Source organism: Anguilla anguilla, chromosome 8 (genome assembly GCF_013347855.1).
Source record: "Anguilla anguilla isolate fAngAng1 chromosome 8, fAngAng1.pri, whole genome shotgun sequence".
NCBI lineage: Eukaryota > Metazoa > Chordata > Actinopteri > Anguilliformes > Anguillidae > Anguilla > Anguilla anguilla.
In genome coordinates this window covers 5946080-5968302 of record NC_049208.1, presented here as the reverse complement: position 1 = coordinate 5968302, position 22223 = coordinate 5946080, and the positions used below count along the sequence as shown (strand labels likewise).

Genomic DNA, 22223 nt, shown 5'->3' with positions numbered 1-22223 from the left:
TTAAGCGGGTATAGATAATGGATGGACCCTGCCCAGGATAAGCGGGTATAGATAATGGATGGATGGATTGATGATAGCTCACGGGTTTCAGTACCACATGTAGACAGGAGTCGACCGCCAAACCTTGAGCCCGTTCAGAGCTTGTGTGGCATTATGGCCAATCAGCCGATTTACACAGTGTCATGTGACTGTCTCCCCCAATCAGGCGCCTTTTCCGGCGTCTCCAGCATCTTCAGCTTCTGGGGGGAGAGCCGGGGGCGGCAGTACCAGGAGCTGCCCAGCCAGAGCCTGTCCTCTCCCCCCCCGCCGGACACCCCCCTGCGCTGCCTGACCCGTCAGCAGCGCAGCGGCCTGGAGAACCGGCTGGAGCTGCTGCAGAAACAGCTCAACAGGTGAGTTACCTGAGCGCACAGGTGAGGTACCTGGAGCGCACAGGTGAGGTACCTGGAGCGCACAGGTGAGGTACCTGCAGCCCGCACAGGTGAGTTACCTGGAGCACACAGGTGAGTTACCTGGAGCGCACAGGTGAGGTACCTGGGGCCCGCACAGGTGAGTTACCTGGAGCGCACAGGTGAGATACCTGCAGCCCACACAGGTGAGTTACCTGGAGCGCACAGTTGAGTTACCTGGAGCCCGCACAGGTGAGTTACCTGGAGCGCACAGGTGAGATACCTGCAGCCCGCACAGGTAGGTTACCTGGAGCGCACAGGTGAGATAACTGGAGCGCACAGGTGCGTTACCTGGAGCGCACAGGTGCGTTACCTGGAGCGCACAGGTGCGTTACCTGGAGCCTGCGCAGGGGAGATACCTGGAGCTCATGCAGATGAGTTACCTGGGGCCCGCATAGGTGAGAGGCTGACTACTGCAGCTACTGCAAAAAGTTTTAGAAACTTCTATGCCAAACAAAAAGGCATGTTCAAACATTGCAGCCCACAAAATAAACCTGTTATTTATTGTCATAAAAAATGTAAATATAAATAATAATGAAATATGGGACGCCTGTCCCCCGGTTTTGCGCCTGCAGGTTGGAGACGCGGATGTCGGCGGACATCGGAGCGATCATGCAGCTGCTGCAGAGGCAGATGGCCATCGTGCCCCCGTCCTACAGCACCGTGTCCTCCCCCCCCCAGCCGACCCCCCCGGGGCACCCCGCCACCCCCAACCCGGAGACAGAAACGCTGGCCTCTGTCTCTCAGGTACGCCTCCCCTGCCACAGCAGCAGCACGACACCGCTACAGAATCTGCTTTGAGAGTGTGCCCCCTGGTGGCCAAGGATTTAAAAAAACATGCTGGCCCTGAAAGCTAACTGACTGTTTATGATATATTTGAGCCATATTTTCACACGGGCCAGTATTTTTTAAATAATTTAAAAAACAAAAGTTATTTTATAATCTGAATTCGGAACATTCTGATTCAAAATATTTTCTCTTAATCAATTATTTCTTTGTAGCTTTGGGTGGCTGAACACCTTGATTCTGCCCACAAAACCATATTTTCTGCTCCTTTGAAACAACAAAGGTTAAAAAGCCATGAACGCAGTTGTAGTATAGTAGTGTTATAGCATTTATTAGTACTGTTATAGTATTGTAATACTTTGCTGTTGAATGAGGTGTGCTTCGTTAGGGTTGAAGTGAAATCTTACAGGACGGTAAATCTGCAGTAACAGGTTTTGGGCTTCCCTGCTCTGTGGTCTTCCTCAGCTGTATCTTTGCTTGCCCCCCCCACTCTCTGTAATCCTGCATGGTCTCATGTCTCCTCTCCAGATCCTGGACTCCCAGGTCTGCGCGGGGGGGCCCTTAGCCACACCCCCCGAATGTCTGTGGAGCGCCGCGGACCCGCCCCGGGACGGCCCGTCAGAGACGCGCCCCCCGTGCGCCAGTGGCCTGGGGAGCGGCTCGGAGACGGGGGCGTGGCAGGGGGCAGTGGCGGCGCCCCCGGACTCCGAATCCAGCCGACGGCTCTCTCTGCAGGAGCGCCACGCGCCCCTGGACTCACGGACGCCGCAGAGACACGGCTCGGACCCCGGGAGCTAGGGGGGGCGGACAGGGGGGGTCACCTGCCTCGGCCCCGCCCCGCGCCGGGGGGGGGGGGGGGGTCATACCCCGCGGTCGCCGATTCGCCAGGGGGTGAGAGACACGCCCACAGAGGAAGTGCCAGATTCCCCCCCCCCCCCCGATCGGTTTTTTCTCTCTCCGCTTCCGGAACGTTCTCTGCACTGCCTCGAGGGGCGGGGGGGCGGGGGCGGGGGGGGGGGGGGGGGGTGTTGGGGGCTAGACTTCTAACAATCAGCCTTGGGGTTTTTTTGCTCTTTATTTCGCCTCCTGTTCCTTGTGACAGAGGAGAGAAGCACCATCAAACTACTGAAATGCATTCTGGGCAACAACAAAAAAAAATGAAAAAGACAAAGAAATAAAGGTGGCACAGCTGTTTTGCTGACACCGAGAGACGCTGTTTGGGAACACGGTCGGGGTGTTTTTTGAAAAATTCCCTTTACTGCTGTATTTGGCACTGGGTAACTCTGACAAGCGTTACCCATGACTTTTATCTGCTACTGACACTGTATATAAGGTATATGTCCTTTTAAGGACATATACATATGCCTGTATGTAAGGTATATGTCCATATACCTGTATAAGGACATATACACAGACGTGTGTAAGGTATATGTCATTTGGCCTTCTGAAAATTGCCTGGCAAACTTGAGCGTTAGCTGGTCTAACGTCGGGTGGTGTCCTGTCCCTCTATTGGCCGATTACTCGCACCTGGTTCTTCGGGATTTGGGTGGCTGAGCAGCTCGGATTCTGCCCAGATAAAAACTGTAATTCTCTGCTCCTTTGAAAAAAAAAAAAACAACAACAAGGGGTTGAAAAAAAGCCATGAACTCTTTTTTGCGAACATATCAAACTCTTATGTGTAGGTTGAATGGAAACGGGCCTGAAAGAGTACGCTAACGCTAGCTAAAGCGGAGTGAATCGGTATATGTGCACAGTTATGTACTGTGCGTACTGCATCAGATTTAGTTTCAGAGGTGTGCCTGAGCCAAGCTGTCGCTCTAGCTTCTGACAATACGGCTTCCCTTATGAAAAAGTGATACACGCATTTCCAAAACACACACCGATGGATTCGAATAATTACTCTGCGCAATTTACTGCCATTTACCGCCATGTGCAAGTTATGTGTGTGTGTGTGTGTGTGTGTGTGGGTAGAATATATTTGTAAAATGACATCGTAAATATATAGTTTGTAGTCTATGCGCAATATATTGCATGTGCACATATGAACTTTTCTAATATATGCTTGATATAGATGTGAAAATTCTTATTTGGATTGACTATGTTATCATGCAACATATATAAATATATATACAGTTACAATATTTATTTGCTTTAAGGTAAACTCCAAAAATAGAATAGTTTGTCTCATCTCTAATTTGTCACACACTGTACTTTAGGCCTCAGTGAAGAGAATGTAGAGAAGTCTAGCCAAAACCAAGATGTCCGCCTGATGTAACTCCCCCTTTCCCTATTTGTAAAACTGGAAATCTCCCAAAAAGCAATCAGTTTTACGTTGAGCTGTGCAGCAACAGCTGTGACACCAACCTTCAGATTACAACTCCTTAAGCACTAGACAAAATCGCTGTTGCAATGTATAACTTTTTCATAAGGGCTGGGTTTTTTTTTTTTTTTGCACAGAACACAGAAGAGTGAGCTTCGATCCCGGGTTCTGACGACAAGCAATACCGAGATACTTTACCTGCCTGTGGTAACAACGTGTGTACTTCTCTGTGGTTTACATTGAATGATCCACATTTGCATTTCCAGACCTTCGCAGTGGTTATGAAGACAGGTGAATGCTCATTACAGGTGACAGGTGGGCTCGTAACTCGATTTGAAACGGGTGCAATCGCCTCCACTATCGATGTTTGCGGGATTGTCAAAATGGCCGCTCGCTCGTGGCCAGAAATACGTTGTTACAGGCCTTCTTGTGCGTGAGCGTCCATCGAGAGATTCACAACAACAACAACACGTGCTCCTGCTCCCAAATCCGACTGCACGTCCTGCTTATCTCGGGTTGGTGTACTTGTTCGGTGGGTTTTCTGGGTTTTCTGTGCTTCCATATTTGACCTGTCAGGGTGCCAATTAGCAGGCGTATTGAGAGAGATACGCATGCATGCACGGCTCTAACAATTACCCAGAGGAGACAGGGTTTGGGGTCAAGGCAACTGCATACAAATTACATCGACGGAGAGAGGCAGTGGGCTGGTTAACTGTCACTGAAGGCAGCAAATCTCACAGCAGAGACCAATGAAAAAAAGATGTTTTTTTAGTTTGTTTTTTTTACTCTCATGATTTCCCTTTAGATTGTCTGTATGCACCTCATTCCATCCTCTCTGTATGATTTTTTTTTTTACTTTGAGGTCTGTCTGTTGCAAACAAGGCCCTGAACCCAGAAAATCCCAAAGTACCTCATCTTCAGCCCTCTGTGTGTAAGTAAACATTTCTTTGGGTATTTTTAAAAAAATTTTTTACCACAGTCTAATTAGTTTTTTGTTTGTTTGTTTTTAATGAAGAAGGTGAAATTTCTAAGTGGCGCATATCGTAAGCTAGGCTGAACGTCCTTGCTGGCCGAGTCTCTCTCCTCTTGGTGATTTCAGGTCCCTTCTCACCTGCACTGAGCACCTGAGCACAGGTGCAGCTCAGGCTGTCCGCTCTGTGGGCTGTCTGAAAGTCTGAAAGGAAGGGCCCGGATTGGCTGTCCTGTGGCGGGTCAGCTTGCTTTCACTTTCAATCGAAAAGCAATGCCGTCTTAGAATGTTTTATTGATTTGCACATACTGTTATGGGTTTTCACTTTGTGGTTAGATGGAATAGGCCACTTAGGTTTCAGTAGTCATTATCATAATGTGATTCAGACCAGGTACAGTAGCTCTCAGGTACCTTGATATAGAAGGTACAGTAGCTTGTAAAAAAAAAACTGAAAAGAAAGGTTATAATGTACTCCTAAGGGGCTATTTATTAAATAATTTTTGACATTTTAGTCTTTGTGAAGCTTTACCTTCTGATATTCAATGCTTGGCATGCTGCAATGGAAAAATAAATAGTACTTTTTCATTATTTGCTTAACAGGTAATCTTATCTAAGGACTCTTTAAAACTTACACAAAACGTACATTCACGCAGCCATGTATTCACTGAAGTACTTCAGGTGTCGGTCCCTTGCTCGTCCGCGCAACAGCATGCGATTCATCTGGGAATGAAGCCTCAGGTCACGACCCCCTACCTACCCACAATGCACCACTTCCACACAGGAAGAAAAAAAAAAAAACTCTCCGGTGGGTGGAAACTGGCCACCCTCAAGCACAGAACTCTCACCGCATAACTCTCACGTTCTTCATCCCCATTCTTTTCCTGTGATGTGTCAAGATACGGTATGTTTGTTATTTATGTCAATAAAAACAGCTGAAAAAATCCGACGGCGAAGGAGTGGACTGACTGGTGTATTGACTTGTAGCACTTAAGGATTCAAGGGCTGGGCTGTTCTGTCAACCCTTCACGTCTAAAAACTATTAAACTATTAAATTGATCGTAACCGCTGAAGGTTTGATGCCCCTGGTAGCTTATTTTAGCGGGTTCATAATTCAATTTTAATAGCTGTTCTTTTTGTTTCTCTATTCATGATTTATTTTTAACAGCATTTCTTTCATTCTTTTCTCCCCCTTAGATTAATATTTTATCGACACAGTACGGGACACACGCACAAGCCTTTTATGAATTCTCAAATCACCACTGGAGTCCTGTTTATGACCTTATAGTATTTATACAAATGGATCGATAAACTAAAACTAAATCCATAACAATCATTTTGTGTAACTACATACATGTTCCCTAAAAATCAAATAAGTTCTGTAATTAGTACACTGTAGTCAGTCTGCAGACAAATTCTGTTAATTAGTAATATATATATAGTATACAGCAGTAGTATATTATAGTATATATTCTGTGATACATCTAGTAGAATACGTCCATATCAGAATATGCATGTACAGTAATTCATCATCAATTCGACAAATTCCATCATTAGTAAAGGCAGTCTAAATAGACATACCCTGAACCTTTTCCACAGGATAACAGCTTGCTGTAGGCTGCATTATAGCGTTTTTTTGTTGTTGTTGTTGTTGTTGCTGTTGCTGGTTCAGGACCTTTCTTCAGGTTTTGCCTTGGGTTGATGTGTCTGGTCTAACCCCCCCCCCCCCCCCCCCCCCCCCCCCCCTTTTTTTTTTCTCTTTTTTGTCTCACCTGCCACCTCCACCTCAGTTAGTGCATCCATACAGGTGCATCCATAAACCGCACGGTACAGTTAGTCTTCACTTACTCCCCATCACTAGTCGCCATAGTGGCATAATGTCAATTATACAGCAATGTTATTCACTGTGATTCAACATTGATTGCCCTGTTCAAGATATAGACTACAGTCGCTACCCCACCTTATGGATAATGGTTTGGCTCAACTCGAATTTAAGTGCTCTAATATAATAATTTTTTTGTCCTTTTGTCTTCTGGAATCCAATAGACGAGGCGTGTCCCACATCTTGTTTGTCTACTGTCTTGTGTAACTTGGGAACTTTGTGTTTTATGTCAGGTCCCCCTTGCAAAAGAGATTTCAGAGATCTCAGTGGGTTTTTTTCCCCTTGTTAAATAAAGGTTAAATAAAAATGTAAAAAACATGAAACGCTCCAACATCCGCCTCCGTGAGCAAAACGGAACGTCCACTCTCGCATAAATACGTCACCTGAAGTCCATTTTTCTACTGTATAACTGGACCGTGAAAGGAACTATATTAATTATAGATGAGGTGGCATAACATAATAGTATAATATAATGTAGCACGATAACACTGGAAACATTTTTTTTTTAAATATTAGCATTAGCTTCCCTTGGTTGTCACAAGAAGCCTGTATAGTGCAGTTGTTAATTGCTGAGATGAGAGAGATAATGGGAGATAGAGAGAGAGAGAGGGAAGAGAGAGATGGAGAGAGGGACGAGAGAGAGCATGATGAATGAGTACAGGGAAAGGGGTGGACGGGGAGGGGGAAGGGGGCTCATGAAATGTCAGGGAAAAATTCAATAGTTCAACATTTACCCGGTTTCTGTTAGCAGTGCGAGCGCTCGGAATACAAATTGCTCTCAATCCCGCTGAGGGGGGCACAGAGAGGACTGGACGTGCGGCTGAAAGAATAACGAAATACATGAAGCAAAGCAATGCACTGTAATGTAAAAGACATTGAACTCATGCTTACAAAGACAGACAGGTAAGCAGACAGATTATGTAAAAAATACAGATATATTTAAACTTAGTTTTCCATTATATGCAAAAAAAATAAATAAATAAATTTTTAAAAACCCAAAACTCAGTGGTAACAAGTTTATTATTTCTAATACATTGGTTTAATAATAAAAACAGCAGGTAAGTTTTTTCCCACTTATCTACGATGCAGCAGAAGCATTATATTGAGTTTTGATACTGTTGTGCTTTTCGTCAGGATGTGAGAAAACGTTTTCGACATTCATAAAAATACTAACCGGTATTTCTGAACTCTAGTGCCATGTTTCAACTGTGACCCTTTCAAAGTGAAACCTAATTTTACCCAAAGACCTTATTGCACACACACTTAGATTAGATCCGTTTTAATACGTGCGGTATTATTAAAATGAATCATAAATAAATTAATATGTTTTAAATAAGTAAATCTGAACATTGATAGGTTTTTATGGATGATCTTGATGGGATATCTATGGTGGTTTATTCATTCATCTAGGTTTCCCGCTTATATCTGTGGCTATTTCCTTTAGTCTATTCTTAATTTTTAAAGATGGCTCAGGTAATTGTTATATCAGTCTATTGTTCTAAACGTATATATATATATATATATATATATATAAGCTGATTGCTCAACAATGTTTTTCTTTTTCCTGGATATATGCATAAATATCAATAAATATATTACCTTAAAGGGCAATTGTGGCGTTACCTATAAAAGTATTCTATTTGTATAATCAGTTTTTCTAAATCTACCGTACTATTTTTTAAGCATCTCTATCCCAAGTGGTTTAATCTCAGTCATTCCCAGAGCATCTACCGATGTCTGTTTATACTGATCTTATTCATTTGTTGGCACTCCACCTGCACCTCTATGTCTCTCTCTCTGAATCTCTTATATTATCATCTATTTGTCAACATACCCGCTGCGTTTCTTCTTTCAGCCCCGCCCCGTATGAACCCCAAGATGCAGGGTCAGGGGCGTTGCTAGACATAACGCTCCACTGGGGCGCAGGCCCCCCCACTACTCAAATCACACAATTTATTTTCTGGAATGCCTACGACACGCACACTGCCGCGCGCGGACAGTAACGTGCACGCCGCTGCGTACGGGCCCGGACCGCAAGGTGCGCGCCCCAGCTTGTATTTTGGGTTAAACCCGCGTTGCTCTGACATTGTGGATTAGAAAAAAAAAATCCATTCCTTTCCCGTTATTATCGATCTAAATTAATCCACTGCCAAATACAGGAGCTTGTTTCAAAAAATCTCAAACGTGAGATTTTACTGGGGCACAGGTACGTGCCCCAGTAAAAGGGGTCTACCAGCGCCCGTGTGCAGGGTATTGAATTTCCACATCCATCTCCAATAGCTGTGTTGCCACAGGCCAGACCAGTAAGTCTACCAGTGTAAGCAAATGTACATTTTCCAGAATTTGCTGAGTCAGCTATATTCATACTGTTGACTTACTCAGTCACGTTCTCTAACCAGCAAGCCTTCACAATCCCGGGGGGGGACTATTATATTATATAATATACACCAGGGGTGTCCAGTCTTATCCGAAAAGGGCCGGTGTGGGGTGCAGGTTTTTTTTTTCTAGCCCAACACCAAGACACCCAATTCTAGTCTTGATTGAAGACCATAATTATTAGTTAATTAGCTGACTCAGGTTTTTATAGTGCTGGGCTCAAACAACAAAATATGCACCCACGCCGACCCATTTCGGATAAGAGTGGACGCCCCTGACAGATTTGTAATTCTGTGTTTTAGACGTGTGATAATTGAATTAATGAAGAAATCATGTCTCTACTATAGCAAAACAAATCTCCTCCTTGTGTAATTAAAGTATTGTTTTATATAGATACTATGACCTGGGTCAAATATGTATTTGTTTTGGATTCAAATACTTTTCTGTGCTCCATTGATCTTGCCTGGTGTAACTGAGCCTTCCAATATGACTAGAAGGCGGAGTTTGCACTTTTTGATAGTATTTCATTGGTTCCAATACACCAGACACAAGATCAGTAAAGCGTAGAAAAGTATTTGAATCCAAAACAAATACGCATTTGACCCAGGTCTGATAGATACTATGTAATCTAGCTAAAATAAGCTTGCCGTGACTGCTCTGGATCAGTAAGTATTCACACTCTCCATTTCACTTCCTCATTCTTTAAGCTTCGGACTCTGATTGGTCTGTGGTAACACTGCCATTCTGCTCCCCTAGGCCTGATTGGTCCTGGGTCTCTGTCGTCTCGCCCAGAGCGAACGTCGGCCCGACGCCTCCCTTCCCATTGGCCGAACCGCTGCCGGGCTGCTTCTCCGAATGGCCCGTCAGGTTGGGGCCGTCCCACTTCTCCTCGTCTAGCCGGCTGGAGATCGACCAATAGAGGTGCGCCTCCAGTCGGGCGGCGGCCAATGACAGCTCTCGGGCCGAGCTGGAGGGCGTGTCCACCTGAGAAGAGCAGTCTTCTTGTTAAATACGCATACACATTCAGCAAGGCAAAGCAAAGGTTAAAAAAATATTTTTTCATTTTCATAGCATCTTAAATAATTCTGAATTAGACATGAAAGAGTAGAGGAATGTCGCACCTCCGAAGATTGTGCTTGTGCATATTACACTATTACAGTACCACAGTAGTCAAAAAGCATCGACAAAGATAAAAAAAAAACTGACACTGATGCTTATAAATATAAATAAACATTATGACATTAATCTGCTTATGTGTGCTACAAGAAAAATCAGTGTTCAAGCTGCTTATGGAGTTGCTTGGAGCGCATTTTCTTGCATTTAGACCACAATCTCCTGAATGCTCTTATGTCAGCCGACTGTAAATCTGACAGGTTGTCAGAATCTCATGTCTAGCCAGTAATTAGCGACTAGCAAGCAGTTCTTTGAAGCCAAAGGGCAGTATTTCCTTACAGTACAATATACCCGATGTAACATGCTAGCTAATTAGCTAGATGTTCATTTTAAACAAGATTATGTCTGTTTTAGGGTGGCCATGGTCTAGTAATAAAACACAGTCAAGCTATTTTTCAGATTTATGGACAAATTAGCAAGCGTGTTAGCTACATCAGATACGAATGGGCCAAGAAGCTAGCCTGAGCTCTTCAGGGAAACTGTGATGGTACAGATTAATGAGTTGAGAAGTATCACAAGGCTCAGGGTAGGGGTCCATACACAGAGACAGAGACACGAAGCAGAGGCACGTGTGAACAAAAAAGACTTTACTGAGAACTTTGAACGCAAAACAAGATCAACAAACAGGAAAACACGAGGGAGAAAAATTAGACGAAAGACTAGACGCAGAGTGGCCAGCAGCTGACAGAACATGCAAAGACAACACTAATGCCACGGTGGGAACAAATAACTTAAACACACAGGGCGAACAGGTGAAAACAAATAATCCAACGATCACAATCAGGGAAGACCAAACAGACAAAAATGAGGGCCACACAAGGGTTGGGGAACTGGCGGCCTCTGGTGGCCGGAAGCAGGAACTGCGACAGATAAGGGGCCCCAGTGTAATGGGGCCAGTAGCTGGGAGAGATTCTTCGCTGTACCTCAAACGTGTGGTGGAAAGCCCCGTAATCTATGTCAAAGAATCCTTCCGCCAGTGACATCATGGGACTGAACCTGTGACCCCACAGCACCTCCTCCGCCAGGTAGGAGCTCCGAGCTTGGCACGTCATACCTGGGAACAAAGCACACCACAAAAACACACCTAAACACTGAGCAGCACACTGGTGTTAATAACCACTGGTGTACTACTCAGGACCAGAAAATCATACTCACATCACTAGCACCTACAGTGCACACTCATATCACTAGGACCTGTAGTGCACACTCATATCACTAGCACCTATAGTGCACACTCATATCACTAGCACCTGTAGTGCACACTCATATCACTAGGACCTATAGTGCACACTCATATCACTAGGACCTAGTGCACACTCATATCACTAGGAGCTGTAGTGCACACTCATATCACTTGGACATGTAGTGCACACTCATATCACTAGCACCTATAGTGCACACTCATATCACTAGCACCTGTAGTGCACACTCATATCACTAGCACCTCTAGTGCACACTCATATCACTAGCATCTGTAGTGCACACTCATATCACTAGCACATGTAGTGCACACTCACAACACCAGGACCTGAAAATCACAACACTCATCATTTTTGTGTCACTTGAATCGGTCATTCACACTTAAACCTTTGAAGAGCAGGTTTTTTGGAACGTTTTATTTTTTTTAATCAGTGTTCTTGAAGTCCATTGTTTTCAGTCACCAGCAGTGATTGTGACATCAGCATCAGAATGTTCAGTTCTAGAACATCATAATCACACATCTATGACCTCACAGCTGTAAAAAGGGGCTAAGTTACTAACCGGTGGCCTCCACCATTCCCTCCAGTATGACCACGATCTCGAAGTCGTCCTTCTCCAGGTGAGCCTGCGACATCTCCCAGAACGGCGAGTGGGCGTCGATCTCGTGGGAGATGACCAGCGGGGAGACCAGGAACAGGCGGTCGTCCCCCGTCTCGAACCCCACGCTGATGTCCGTCTGATCCAGGGGAATGAACTCACCTTGCGCGAGAAGGTGGGGGGATGGGAGGGGGAATGTTACTCACCCAGGAAACTACAGTCCTGAGGTGCGCTCAAATTCAGAGGCGAATGTTCGCGGCGAACACAAAGCTAACGGAAAAAAGTTTGAAATGGTTTGCAAACGTTCGCCTTGTTCGCTGAACTTGAACGCACCTCTGTTCAGCCCTTGTATCATTATCTTGATGTTGTAGCTTGTCGTGCCTCCTAGTTCGACTGAGCATAGGTTAGGTCAGAGAGCAATGTTTACTGTGTGAACTAGACTTAACGTGTTCATGGCTATGAATAACTGTCACAAAATCGGACTTGTGTTTTGTAGTTGTTCCAATGAAACTTCCAAGAAGCATTTCACAGTGGACCGCATGCACGAATGATTCATCATCAAAATTAATTCAGTGAGAATTAAAAGGACTTATCGCTGAATGGATTCAAAATGGGATTCATAGTAGCATCTTGGGTATTTAGCAGGGCTTATCCAGAGCATCTTACACAGCTTAAATTCTTCACATACGATCCATTTGTTCAGCTGGATATTTACTGAAGCGAATCAGGTTGAGCACCTCGATCAAGGACATAACAGCACTGCCCCACCTGGGAGCTGAACCCACAGCCTTGGATTTACAATTCCAGCTCCATTACATTACAGGCATTTAGCAGACACGCTAATCCAGAGCAACATACACAACTTTCTCATAGGATTTACATTGCATACATTTATAGAGCTGGATATATACTGAAGCAATGCAGGTTAAGTACCTTGCTCAATGGTACAACGGCAGTGTCCTACCGGGGAATCGAACCTGCTCCCTTAACCATTATTCTTGTGCAAAACAAAACAAAAATAGTTCTCCAATATAGAATGAATTTGTTTAGGTTTACAATGCATTTGCTTCATGACACTTGGTACTATCTTTTTTTTATTTCCAGTTAATAATCTATTATCACATCCATCCATCCATTATCTATACCCGCTTATTCCTGGGCAGGGTCACGGGAGGTGCTGGAGCCTATCCCAGCACGCACTTGGGCGAGAGGCAGGAATACACCCTGGACAGTTTGCAGAATCTTATGACATTTAAAGTATAAATTATGTGTGTGATTGAACGTATTTTCTTTCTTCCAGTTTGAAAATGTGTCAACTTAAAATTAACTCTTTCTGAATTAATAATTATTCTTGTGTCTCAGTGTCTTCATTTTGAATTTGCTGCATTTTGCCTTTTTTTGTGATCATGACTATAAGGCGTATGATTAATTAAAACCTGCCACTCTTTCTTTTTTGCTTCACTGTGCAATTAGCCATGTAATTACCTTGTTTAATTACAAACAAACTATCCAGAATTGTGAACACAGCTGGCAAAAATCACTGGAAAACAGCAATCATCTCAGCCAGACGGCCAGCAGCCACAAAATCCCCTCTCACTTTCACGCCAATGAAGACTGTCAGAACGATATCAGGGAATAAACACGGGGTCCTGGAATAATCCAAAGCATGAGGAGACTGTGTCATAGGTCACATGAACGCTCAGTTACGAATTTATGCTCAGATCCTATCTTCTTGCAATGACTGTTCACGTACCATGTGTGTAATTTGGCTAGAAATAGCTGTACAAAATAAGTATTGTACCTTACTGAACCTGTGTTTACCAGCTGTCTATGACCATGAAATGCACTTTTTTGTACGTCGCTTTGGATAAAAGCGTCTGCCAAATGAATGTAATGTAATGTAATGTAATTGACACTCCTGTGTCTGAGTGGATTTGATGAGCTTGGCGCACATGTTAGCATGTTAACGTGACAGTGCTTAGTGTAGGTCCCTAGCGGTTAGCATGCGCAGCGTACTGCAGGTCCCTAGCGGTTAGCATGCCTAGCGTACTGTAGGTCCCTAGCGGTTAGCATGCGTAGCGTACTGTAGGTCCCTAGCAGTTAGTATGCGTAGCGTACTGTACGTCCCTAGCTGTTAGCGTGCGTAGCGTACTGCAGGTCCCTAGCGGTTAGCATGCGTAGCGTACTGTAGGTCCCTAGTGGTTAGCATGCGTAGCGTACTGTAGGTCCCTAGCGGTCAGCATGCGTAGCGTACTGTACGTCCCTAGCGGTTAGCATGCGTAGCGTACTGTACGTCCATAGCGGTTAGCATGCGTAGCGTACTGTAGGTCCCTAGCGGTTAGCGTGCGTAGCGCACAGTAGGTCCCTAGCGGTTAGCATGCATAGCGTACTGTACGTCCCTAGCGGTTAGCATGCGTAGCGTACTGTAGGTCCCTAGCGGTTAGCATGCGTAGCGTACTGTAGGTCCCTAGCGGTTAGCATGCGTAGCGTACTGTAGGTCCCTAGCAGTTAGCATGCGTAGCGTACTGTAGGTCCCTAGCTGTTAGCGTGCGTAGCGTACTGTACTGCAGGTCCCTAGCGGTTAGCATGCGTAGCGTACTGTAGGTTCCCTAGCGATTAGCATGCGTAGCGTACTGCAGGTCCCTAGGGCAGACGGCGAGCTCACCCTCCTGCGTCTGCTTGGACTTGATGAGCTTGGCGCGCATGTTGGCGCCCACGATGTGCGAGCTCCGCAGGTCGCCCACGCGGAACATGAGGCAGAGCCGGTCGTCCCGCAGGGAGATGACCGCGTTGCGCGAGAACACCAGCGTCTCCGCCCGCTTGTTCGGCTGCGAGATCTTCACGAACATGCAGCCCACCTGCGGGAGAGCCGAGCGTTTCACGCACCTGCGGGAGCGGCACGCTAACACACCCGCACACCAACACACCTGCACACACCTGAACGCACCTGCACACATCAACACACACCTGCACACTAACACACCCACACACCTGCACACTAACACACCCACACACCTGAACGCACCTGCACACCAACACACCTGCACGCTAACACACCCGCACACCAACACACCTGCACACACCTGAACGCACCTGCACACATCAACACACACCTGCACACTAACACACCCACACACCTGCACACTAACACACCCACACACCTGAACGCATCTGCACACCAACACACCTGCACGCTAACACACCCGCACACCAACACACCTGCACACACCTGCACGCACCTGCACACATCAACGCACCCGCACACCAACACACACCTGTGTACACTAACACACACGCACACCAACGCAACTGCAAATCAGCACACACCTGTGTACACTAACGCACCTACAAAACCAACACACGTCTGCACACGCTAACGCACCTGCACACCAACACCAACTGTACACACTAACATAACTGCAAACCAACACACACTTGCACACACTAACATAACTACAAACCAATACACACCTGAACACACAAAGACAACTACAAACTACCACACACTAGCCACACGTGCACGCCAACACACGCTCGCAGGACCTACAACCGAACATAAACCTACACACTAAACCACAATGCACAGCGACACGTATCCGCCCCCACGCTGACAGCATCAACCAATTAAAAAACAGAGATCCAGTTACCCTGTGTAGCCGAAAGCCAGCATCGCTCACAATAATAATTTTATTCATTTCATTCATTCATTACAAAATGTCAGCGAAACCAGAGCCTGTTCAGAGGGGGGGAGGAAAAAAAAAAAGGAAAAAGAAAAAAAAAAAAAAATGGCCAGAGGACTCCACGGACCTCACCGGGTCCAGGAGCCGTTACCATGGCAACCCGCTCTGCCGCGCCGGCGGCGGCGAGCACCGGCGGGCTCTGTTTGTTTGTGACCTCACCATGAAGGCGTTGACCATGGAGCCCAGGATGGCCTGCAGCAGCAGCAGCATGGTGCCCACCGGGCACTGGTCCGTGATGACGCGGTGCCCGTACCCGATGGTGGTCTCCGTCTCGATGGAGAACAGGAAGGCCGAGATGAAGCCGTTGACGTTGTTCACGCACGGCGTCCAGGTCTCGTCCTCCAGGTGGTCCAGGTCCCCCCTGAGAGAGAGAGGGGGGGAAGAAAGAAAGACAGTTATCTCAGAGCTGAACCTCCTCCTACATAGCAACAACAAACAAAAAAGACTTCAAAAAAGCATATTTTAATAGACTGTCTTTAATTATAAAAGACTTCCATTCCCTGGCAAAAAGAAGAAACACAGGAAATCCTATCAGGGGAAGGGTCGACATCTCTATATTCTATATAACATCCCTATACACTATCCCGCAATACACACTGTACCATAATACATATTAGCCTGCCAAAACACTGCTTGACATAAATCTTCTTCGTTAATGGACTGCATTTATATAGTGCTTTACAATTGATGCCTCTCATTCACCCATTCACACACACACACTCACACACCAACGGTGAAAGGCTGCCATGCAAGGTACCAATCAGCTCGTTGGGAGCCATTAGGGGTTAGGTGTCTTGCTCAGGGACACTTCGACACACCCAGGGCGGGGGATCGAACCGGCAACTCTCCGACTGCCAGACAACCGCTCTTACCTCCTGAGCTATGTCGCCCCATTTATTTATTTATTTATTATTTACCATTTGTTGTCGTTGCTTCCTGAGTTAAACATAGAATTTATTGTTCATTGTTCTTTTGCGTTTGTTTTTCTGTACGCTTTGGCAACATTAACAGATCTATTTTTTGCCAATATGGCACTTTGAATTGGGAAAAAAGAACTGTAAGTATGGAAAATATCTTTCATTGTACTTTTTTTTATCATATTTATCCTTATTGGTTTGTTTTTCAGAGAACCGATGCGTTCCTAGAATCCAGTGCCCTTTGTCGTCACTGTTGCCACTGTTGCCTTAGGCTTGCTCCTGTGGGGGTTTAGGCTAGGGTTGTCTGTAAAGCGTATTGTGACAACTGCTGTAAAATACGCTATACAAATAAAATTTGATTTTATTTGACTTGATTTGATTTGTGGTCACTCTCATAGTCGAATTATTAAGATAATTATTCGTTTTTTAACAGCCCTGGAGGTCCACTCCTGACCTTTCAGTAATCACCCCTACAGGCTGCTTAAATATCACACAGACTCTGAATTAAAATAGAGAATCACAATGTAGCGGATGTTATTCAAATACGAGACACCATAAATAGCACATCATATTACATAAATGACATTTATCTGAGACTGTTTTATTTGCTTTGCTTTATCACCCGTTATCATGTGATGAGGCATATCTCACCTGCAGCATGTGTTAAATCGTACCCTCTCTCGCACTGGGCGATAAGGTATAACACACCTGTGCCCATACGATAAGCTATATCTCACCTATATCAGGACACAAAAGTGCACCTCACCTTTATCATGTTATATCTAACCTGCAGCATGTGTTAAATCGTACCCTCTCTCGCACTGGGCGATACGGTATAACACACCTGTGCCCATACGATAAGCTATACCTCACCTATATCAGGTTACAAAAGTGCACCTCACCTTTATCACAGGCTTTGGCTCACCTGCAGTACGCTATCAGGTACCAGATAGCCCCGAAGAACAGCCAGGTGACGGCGTAGGCCATGACGAAGACGAACAGCGAGCAGCGCCAGTTGAGGTCCACCAGGGTGGTGAAGATGTCGGTCAGGTAGCGGTACGTCTCCCTCATGTTTCCGTGCGAGACGTTGCAGCGGCCGTTCTTCTCCACGTACCGCTGCCTTCTGCGCTTGCTGCGGCCTGGAGAGGCGAGGGGTTGAGGGATGGTAAACGGTAAACGGACTGCATTTATATAGCGCTTTTATCCAAAGCGCTTTACAATTGATGCCTCTCATTCGCCAGAGCAGTTAGGGGTTAGGGGTTAGGGGTTGGGTGTCTTGCTCAAGGACACTTCGACACGCCCAGGGCGGGGTTTGAACCGGCAACCCTCCGACTGCCAGACAATCGGCCTTACCTCCTGAGCTACGTCGCCCCCTCGGACAGAGGGGGGGGGGGGGAGAAGGAGAGGAAAGGGGAGAGAGAGGGAGGGTGGAGAGAGAGAGAACAAGAGAGAAAGAGAGAGTGAGGGGGGGAGAGAGAGAGAGAGAGGGAGAGGAAAGGGGAGAGGGGATAGAGGGAGAGAAGGAGAGGATGGGGAAGAGGAGATGGAGGGAGGGAGAGAGAGGGAGAGAGAGAGAACAAGAGAGAAAGAGAGAGTGAGGGGGAGAGAGAGAGAGGGAGAGGAAGGGGGAGAGGGGATAGAGGGAGAGAGAGAGAGGGAGAGAAGGAGAGGATGGGGAGAGGAGATTGAGGGAGAGGGAGAGAAGGAGTGGAAGGGGGGAGAGGGGATGGAGGGAGGGAGAGAGAGAGAGGGGGGAAGAGAAGGAGGGAAGGAGAGGAAGGGGGAGGAGGGATGGAGGGAGAGAGAGAGAGAACAAAAGAGATCCCTATAAAGATCACTTTCCTAATTAAGGAAAGCCAGAGGTCTCAACGGCAATCCTTGTGGGACTCCATTTCCCATAACACCTTGCTCAGACAAGATACCTCTGGCCATTACTTCTTTGTGTTCTACCCAGGAGCCAATCCTATACACACACTGAAACAGCTCCTGTCATTTGCACTGATTTCATTCTGTGAATACGCCTCTCATGTGGTACTTATCAAATGCTTTTTTAGAAGTCCAAATTATATCATGATTTATAATGTCATCTAGTCTTCTAGCTTGTACCTTCCTCAAAGAAGCCCAAGAGTCTTCTTGGACATGGTCTTGCGCTGCAAAGACCATGTCAGATTTCCCTTAAGATCTGTTTTTTTTTTTTTCAAGGAATATTTCCAACATCCTGACAAAAGATTGCAGTATTTTACAAGAGCTATAAGCTAACCTGACAGGCCTGTAATTTCCTGCATCAGCACAGTCCCCTTTCTTATATATCGGTATTATATCACCTTGCTTCCGGTCGTCGGGTGCTTCTCCAGTTTTTATACAGTCCATAAAACACCTGTTAGTGGTTTAAAGATGATATCCCCCAGCTCTTTGAGAACTCCCATAATATATATGACATCAGGGCTCCTGTTGCCTTACATGTATTTGCCTTCAGTTTTTGTCATTATTTTTTAGCAATATCGGCAATATCCTCACGCTAGAATAAAGCTTGTTCTAATACCGCAATGTTCCTTCCCAATGTATAATGTATGTAGTCTCTTTCTCGACTTACAGTATACCGTATAAATTATATACAGGTACAGCGGCCAAGTATAGTACATAACCATGTCCACTAAGGAGGTTATGTAATGATGTCCGTCTGTCTGTCCGTTTGTCCATCCGCGTCCATGACAAACATCTCTGTAAAAGTAATGGTCCGATTGCCATGAAATTCATGCTGCACATTCATGTTCCCAAGAGGAAGAAGCCATTTGATTTTGGTGACCCCATGACCTTTCCTCTAGCGCCACCATCAGGCAAAAAATTTCAATATTTGATCAAAACATCTCTGTAAAAGTAATGGCCGGACTGCCATGAAATTTGCGATGCGAATTCGTGTTCCCAACAGGAAGGAACCGATTGATTTTTGGTGACCCCCATGACCTTTCCTCTAGCGCCACCATCAGGCCAAACGTATATCAGAAAGTAACGGAGCTGGACTGCCAAGACATTGACTGCGCGCACGCATGCGGAGAGAGACCGTTTTCGCCTTAGCAGAGGTCAGCACTATGCTGTTGGCACTATAGTGGGTGCATTATTTCCAGTCACAGTGTGTTTGGTCGATGGTGCCCAGAACCTGCTTACCCCAGCCGAATTTGCCCTTCTCGGTCCCAGGCTGGATCTTCTTCCTGGTCGGCCGGGCTGCCGCTTCGGCTTCGCGGGCAGCCAGTTTGGACTGGAACGACCGAGCCACCGGTTTCTCGGGGGGCGCGGCCGTGTCCGTGGTTACCACGTGCCCCAGCTCCTCCGATACGTCAATCACTCCAGCGGGTGGGGCGGGACCGGTTTCCTCGGCAACAGGCCCCTCCCCCTTCTCAGATACCGGGAGAGAGAGGGCTTCTGGGAGGTGGGTGAAGACAGAGTTCTCCAGAGCCATTATGTATGTGTGTGTGCGCGCGCACCTGTGTGTGTGTGTGTGTGTATGTGTATGTGTGTGCGTGTGCGTGTGCGTGTGCGTGTGCGTGTGCGTGTGTGTGTGTGCGTGTGCGTGTGTGTTGCACTGTATGTGTGACTTGTTCAAAAGTGTATGTAAGTGAATGACTGAGCTACTGAGAGTGATAGAGAAGCTTCCTGCTTCAGACCTTCGATGCGTATCTTTGCATCTACGATAAAGGAGAAAACAGAAGGAACGGTGTTAGGGCACTGTCATGCACCACACAGACATAACTAACACGCATGCATACATATGATCCATGACTATATGCTCTGAGCAACCGTGATCCATTCTGCTTCCAGTGTGAAAGCTCCCAGCAAGCAGTTTATTTACTGAGATACAGAGTACTCCACGTTCTCTATCAGAGTACTGTACAGTCACCACTAAGTAGCCTACTGTGTATCTCATATTACAGTACGAATAGCAGTGATAGGATTTGGGTAAATAAGATCACCGCGTTTGTGAAAATAACGATGTTAAAATACGGGGATTCACTTTTATCCGAGAGCAAGCGGAGACAGGCTAAATTTTGAAAGTGGCATGCTCGATCCCTCCTTTGAAACGTCAACAGTAATCTGCTAACATTCGTGCGTTCAGTGCCGTTTGGTTCAAAGGCTTGTGGCAACACCGATGCATTTACAACAAAGATGAATACGCATTAATACGCATATTACTGCTGCCGATGATTAAAACCATGGGGCAGTGTTCGTAGTAGAAGAGGGCTGTGTATTTCTATATGTATATGTATTTGTATATATCTGTGAAAGAAGTGTAGCTTTCGAAAGTGCTTCAATTATCATGGTTTTGCTAACAAAATTGTCCCTCAGGCTACAACTGCCAGCTAATTTTTTTTTTTTTACTTTTGGAAGTCGGAGCCGTGCACACAGATTAGTTGTGAAGGGGGTCGCAAAATTGCAGGCCTCTCCAAAAATAGAGCGAAACAATTATCTGTGTTCTGCTTAGTGTCAGCCAGTGTAGGCCGCCTCTCTATCTGGGGAAAGCTCTGCTTTCATAACCTTGAAAATCTGCGCTTGTACAAACTGAACAATTAAGCAATTTTGTATACCTGTTCGAGAATTCTCGCACAGGTATACAATTGATATTGTATTGACATTGAAATTGGGTATTTACAAGGTCTACGGTATTCCAGACCTGAAAAAAAAGAGATTTATGTGTGTGTATGTAAGACAGAGAGAGAAGGTAAAAGAGGGTGGGTGTGTGTGTGTGTGTGTGTGTGTGTGCTTAGGTCTGTGTGAAGGAGAAGAGTGTGTGCATTCGTTTGTGTATGTGTGTGTGTGTGTGTGTGTGTGTGTGTGTGTGTGTGTGAGAGAGAGAGAGAGAGAGAGAGAGAGAGAGAGCATATAACAGCATATTTGTATTTGCCATACAAGTAATAAGACATTTACCAACAGCTGATCTTTCCGGTGTGTCGCGCATAAGCAGAAGCATGAATAGTAATAAAATAACCAGAGCGCCTCTTAAACCATTAGAACCATGGAAATTAAATAGAACACCGCCGTAGCACCTGTTAAAACTGGTAGGCTAAAATGTGCAGTTCGGTGCAGCAGTACCTGATAACGCTCTGGCAGGTAGGCTAGTTTCAAAACACATCGAATGCGTAGGGTGATCCTTGAACAGAAGGCAGTTAATTCTAGCCATTGTGCTCTGCATATATTACACTCTGTCTTTCTTTGCCGCTGATTGGACATACGTCTTTAGTCAAAAACGCGTGATAAAACGTTGTATCTTACCTGAAGCATCAAATCTTAATTCTTTTTTTGCTGTTTATATTCCAGCTGAAATCATTTCGCCGATCCGGGCATGCGCTGTTCTAGCTTCAAGTTCGAGTCTACCCATTTTTTTTTAGCAGAACAAGAGATTCAAATCGGGTGGGTCCAGCATCGCAGCATCGCGTATTCCTGGTTCGCCAAGCCTGGGGTCTTCTATTAAATTATTTCCATCGCAAGGCAAATACGCCGGGAAACATTCGCAAATTGAATCGAAATTTACCAACGTCCTGCGTGTCAGTTTTTGGAGGTTAAAATGGAGGCAATCCGTATGCTAGCCTACTGTATGATCCGTGTATCGGTCTGAAAAGGGGAGAGCGTGAATCACCGGCTCGGCGATGGTGCGCAGGTGGGGAGAGAGAGAGCGAGAGAGAGAAAGAGAGAGAGACGGGGGGGCGTGCTCTTAAATTAGACGTGAAATGTTTACAGTAGCAGCTACGTTTTCCTTTTATTTTAATTCTCCGTAGAGAGGCTACTCAAGAAATCTTCACTGTCTTAACAAAAATCTAACTGTA

At 45.7% G+C, this 22223-nt stretch overlaps 2 protein-coding genes across 4 annotated transcripts in view; one reads left to right on the top strand and one right to left on the bottom strand.

The window, feature by feature from the left end:
* The window catches only part of LOC118233562 (potassium voltage-gated channel subfamily H member 2-like), a 133853-nt gene extending 131777 nt beyond the window's left edge, over positions 1-2076 (top strand). Inside the window, exons 12-14 of the mRNA XM_035429320.1 lie at positions 206-392; positions 1025-1196; positions 1764-2076. Of these exons, the coding sequence (XP_035285211.1) occupies positions 206-392; positions 1025-1196; positions 1764-2033 (629 nt within the window). The 3' untranslated portion in view covers positions 2034-2076. The remainder of the gene's footprint in view (positions 1-205; positions 393-1024; positions 1197-1763) is intronic.
* Positions 2077-9140: 7064 nt separating this feature from the next.
* On the bottom strand, positions 9141-22146 carry kcnj9 (potassium inwardly rectifying channel subfamily J member 9). Of its 3 annotated transcripts, XM_035431065.1 has the most exons (9): positions 21673-22146; positions 21053-21169; positions 19573-20090; positions 17333-17546; positions 15650-15851; positions 14416-14608; positions 11715-11912; positions 10877-11007; positions 9141-9764 (listed from the first exon to the last, which is right to left on the bottom strand). In XM_035431065.1, the coding sequence occupies exons 3-9, from the start codon at positions 19862-19864 to the stop codon at positions 9483-9485; spliced, it is 1512 nt and encodes a 503-aa protein (XP_035286956.1). In that variant the 5' UTR covers positions 19865-20090; positions 21053-21169; positions 21673-22146; the 3' UTR covers positions 9141-9482. The 3 variants fall into 3 exon arrangements, with proteins under 3 accessions (XP_035286956.1, XP_035286955.1, XP_035286958.1); XM_035431064.1 differs by lacking the exon at positions 21053-21169; XM_035431067.1 differs by lacking the exons at positions 21053-21169; positions 21673-22146 and adding an exon at positions 21493-21517.
* Between the last annotated feature and the right edge of the window lie 77 nt (positions 22147-22223).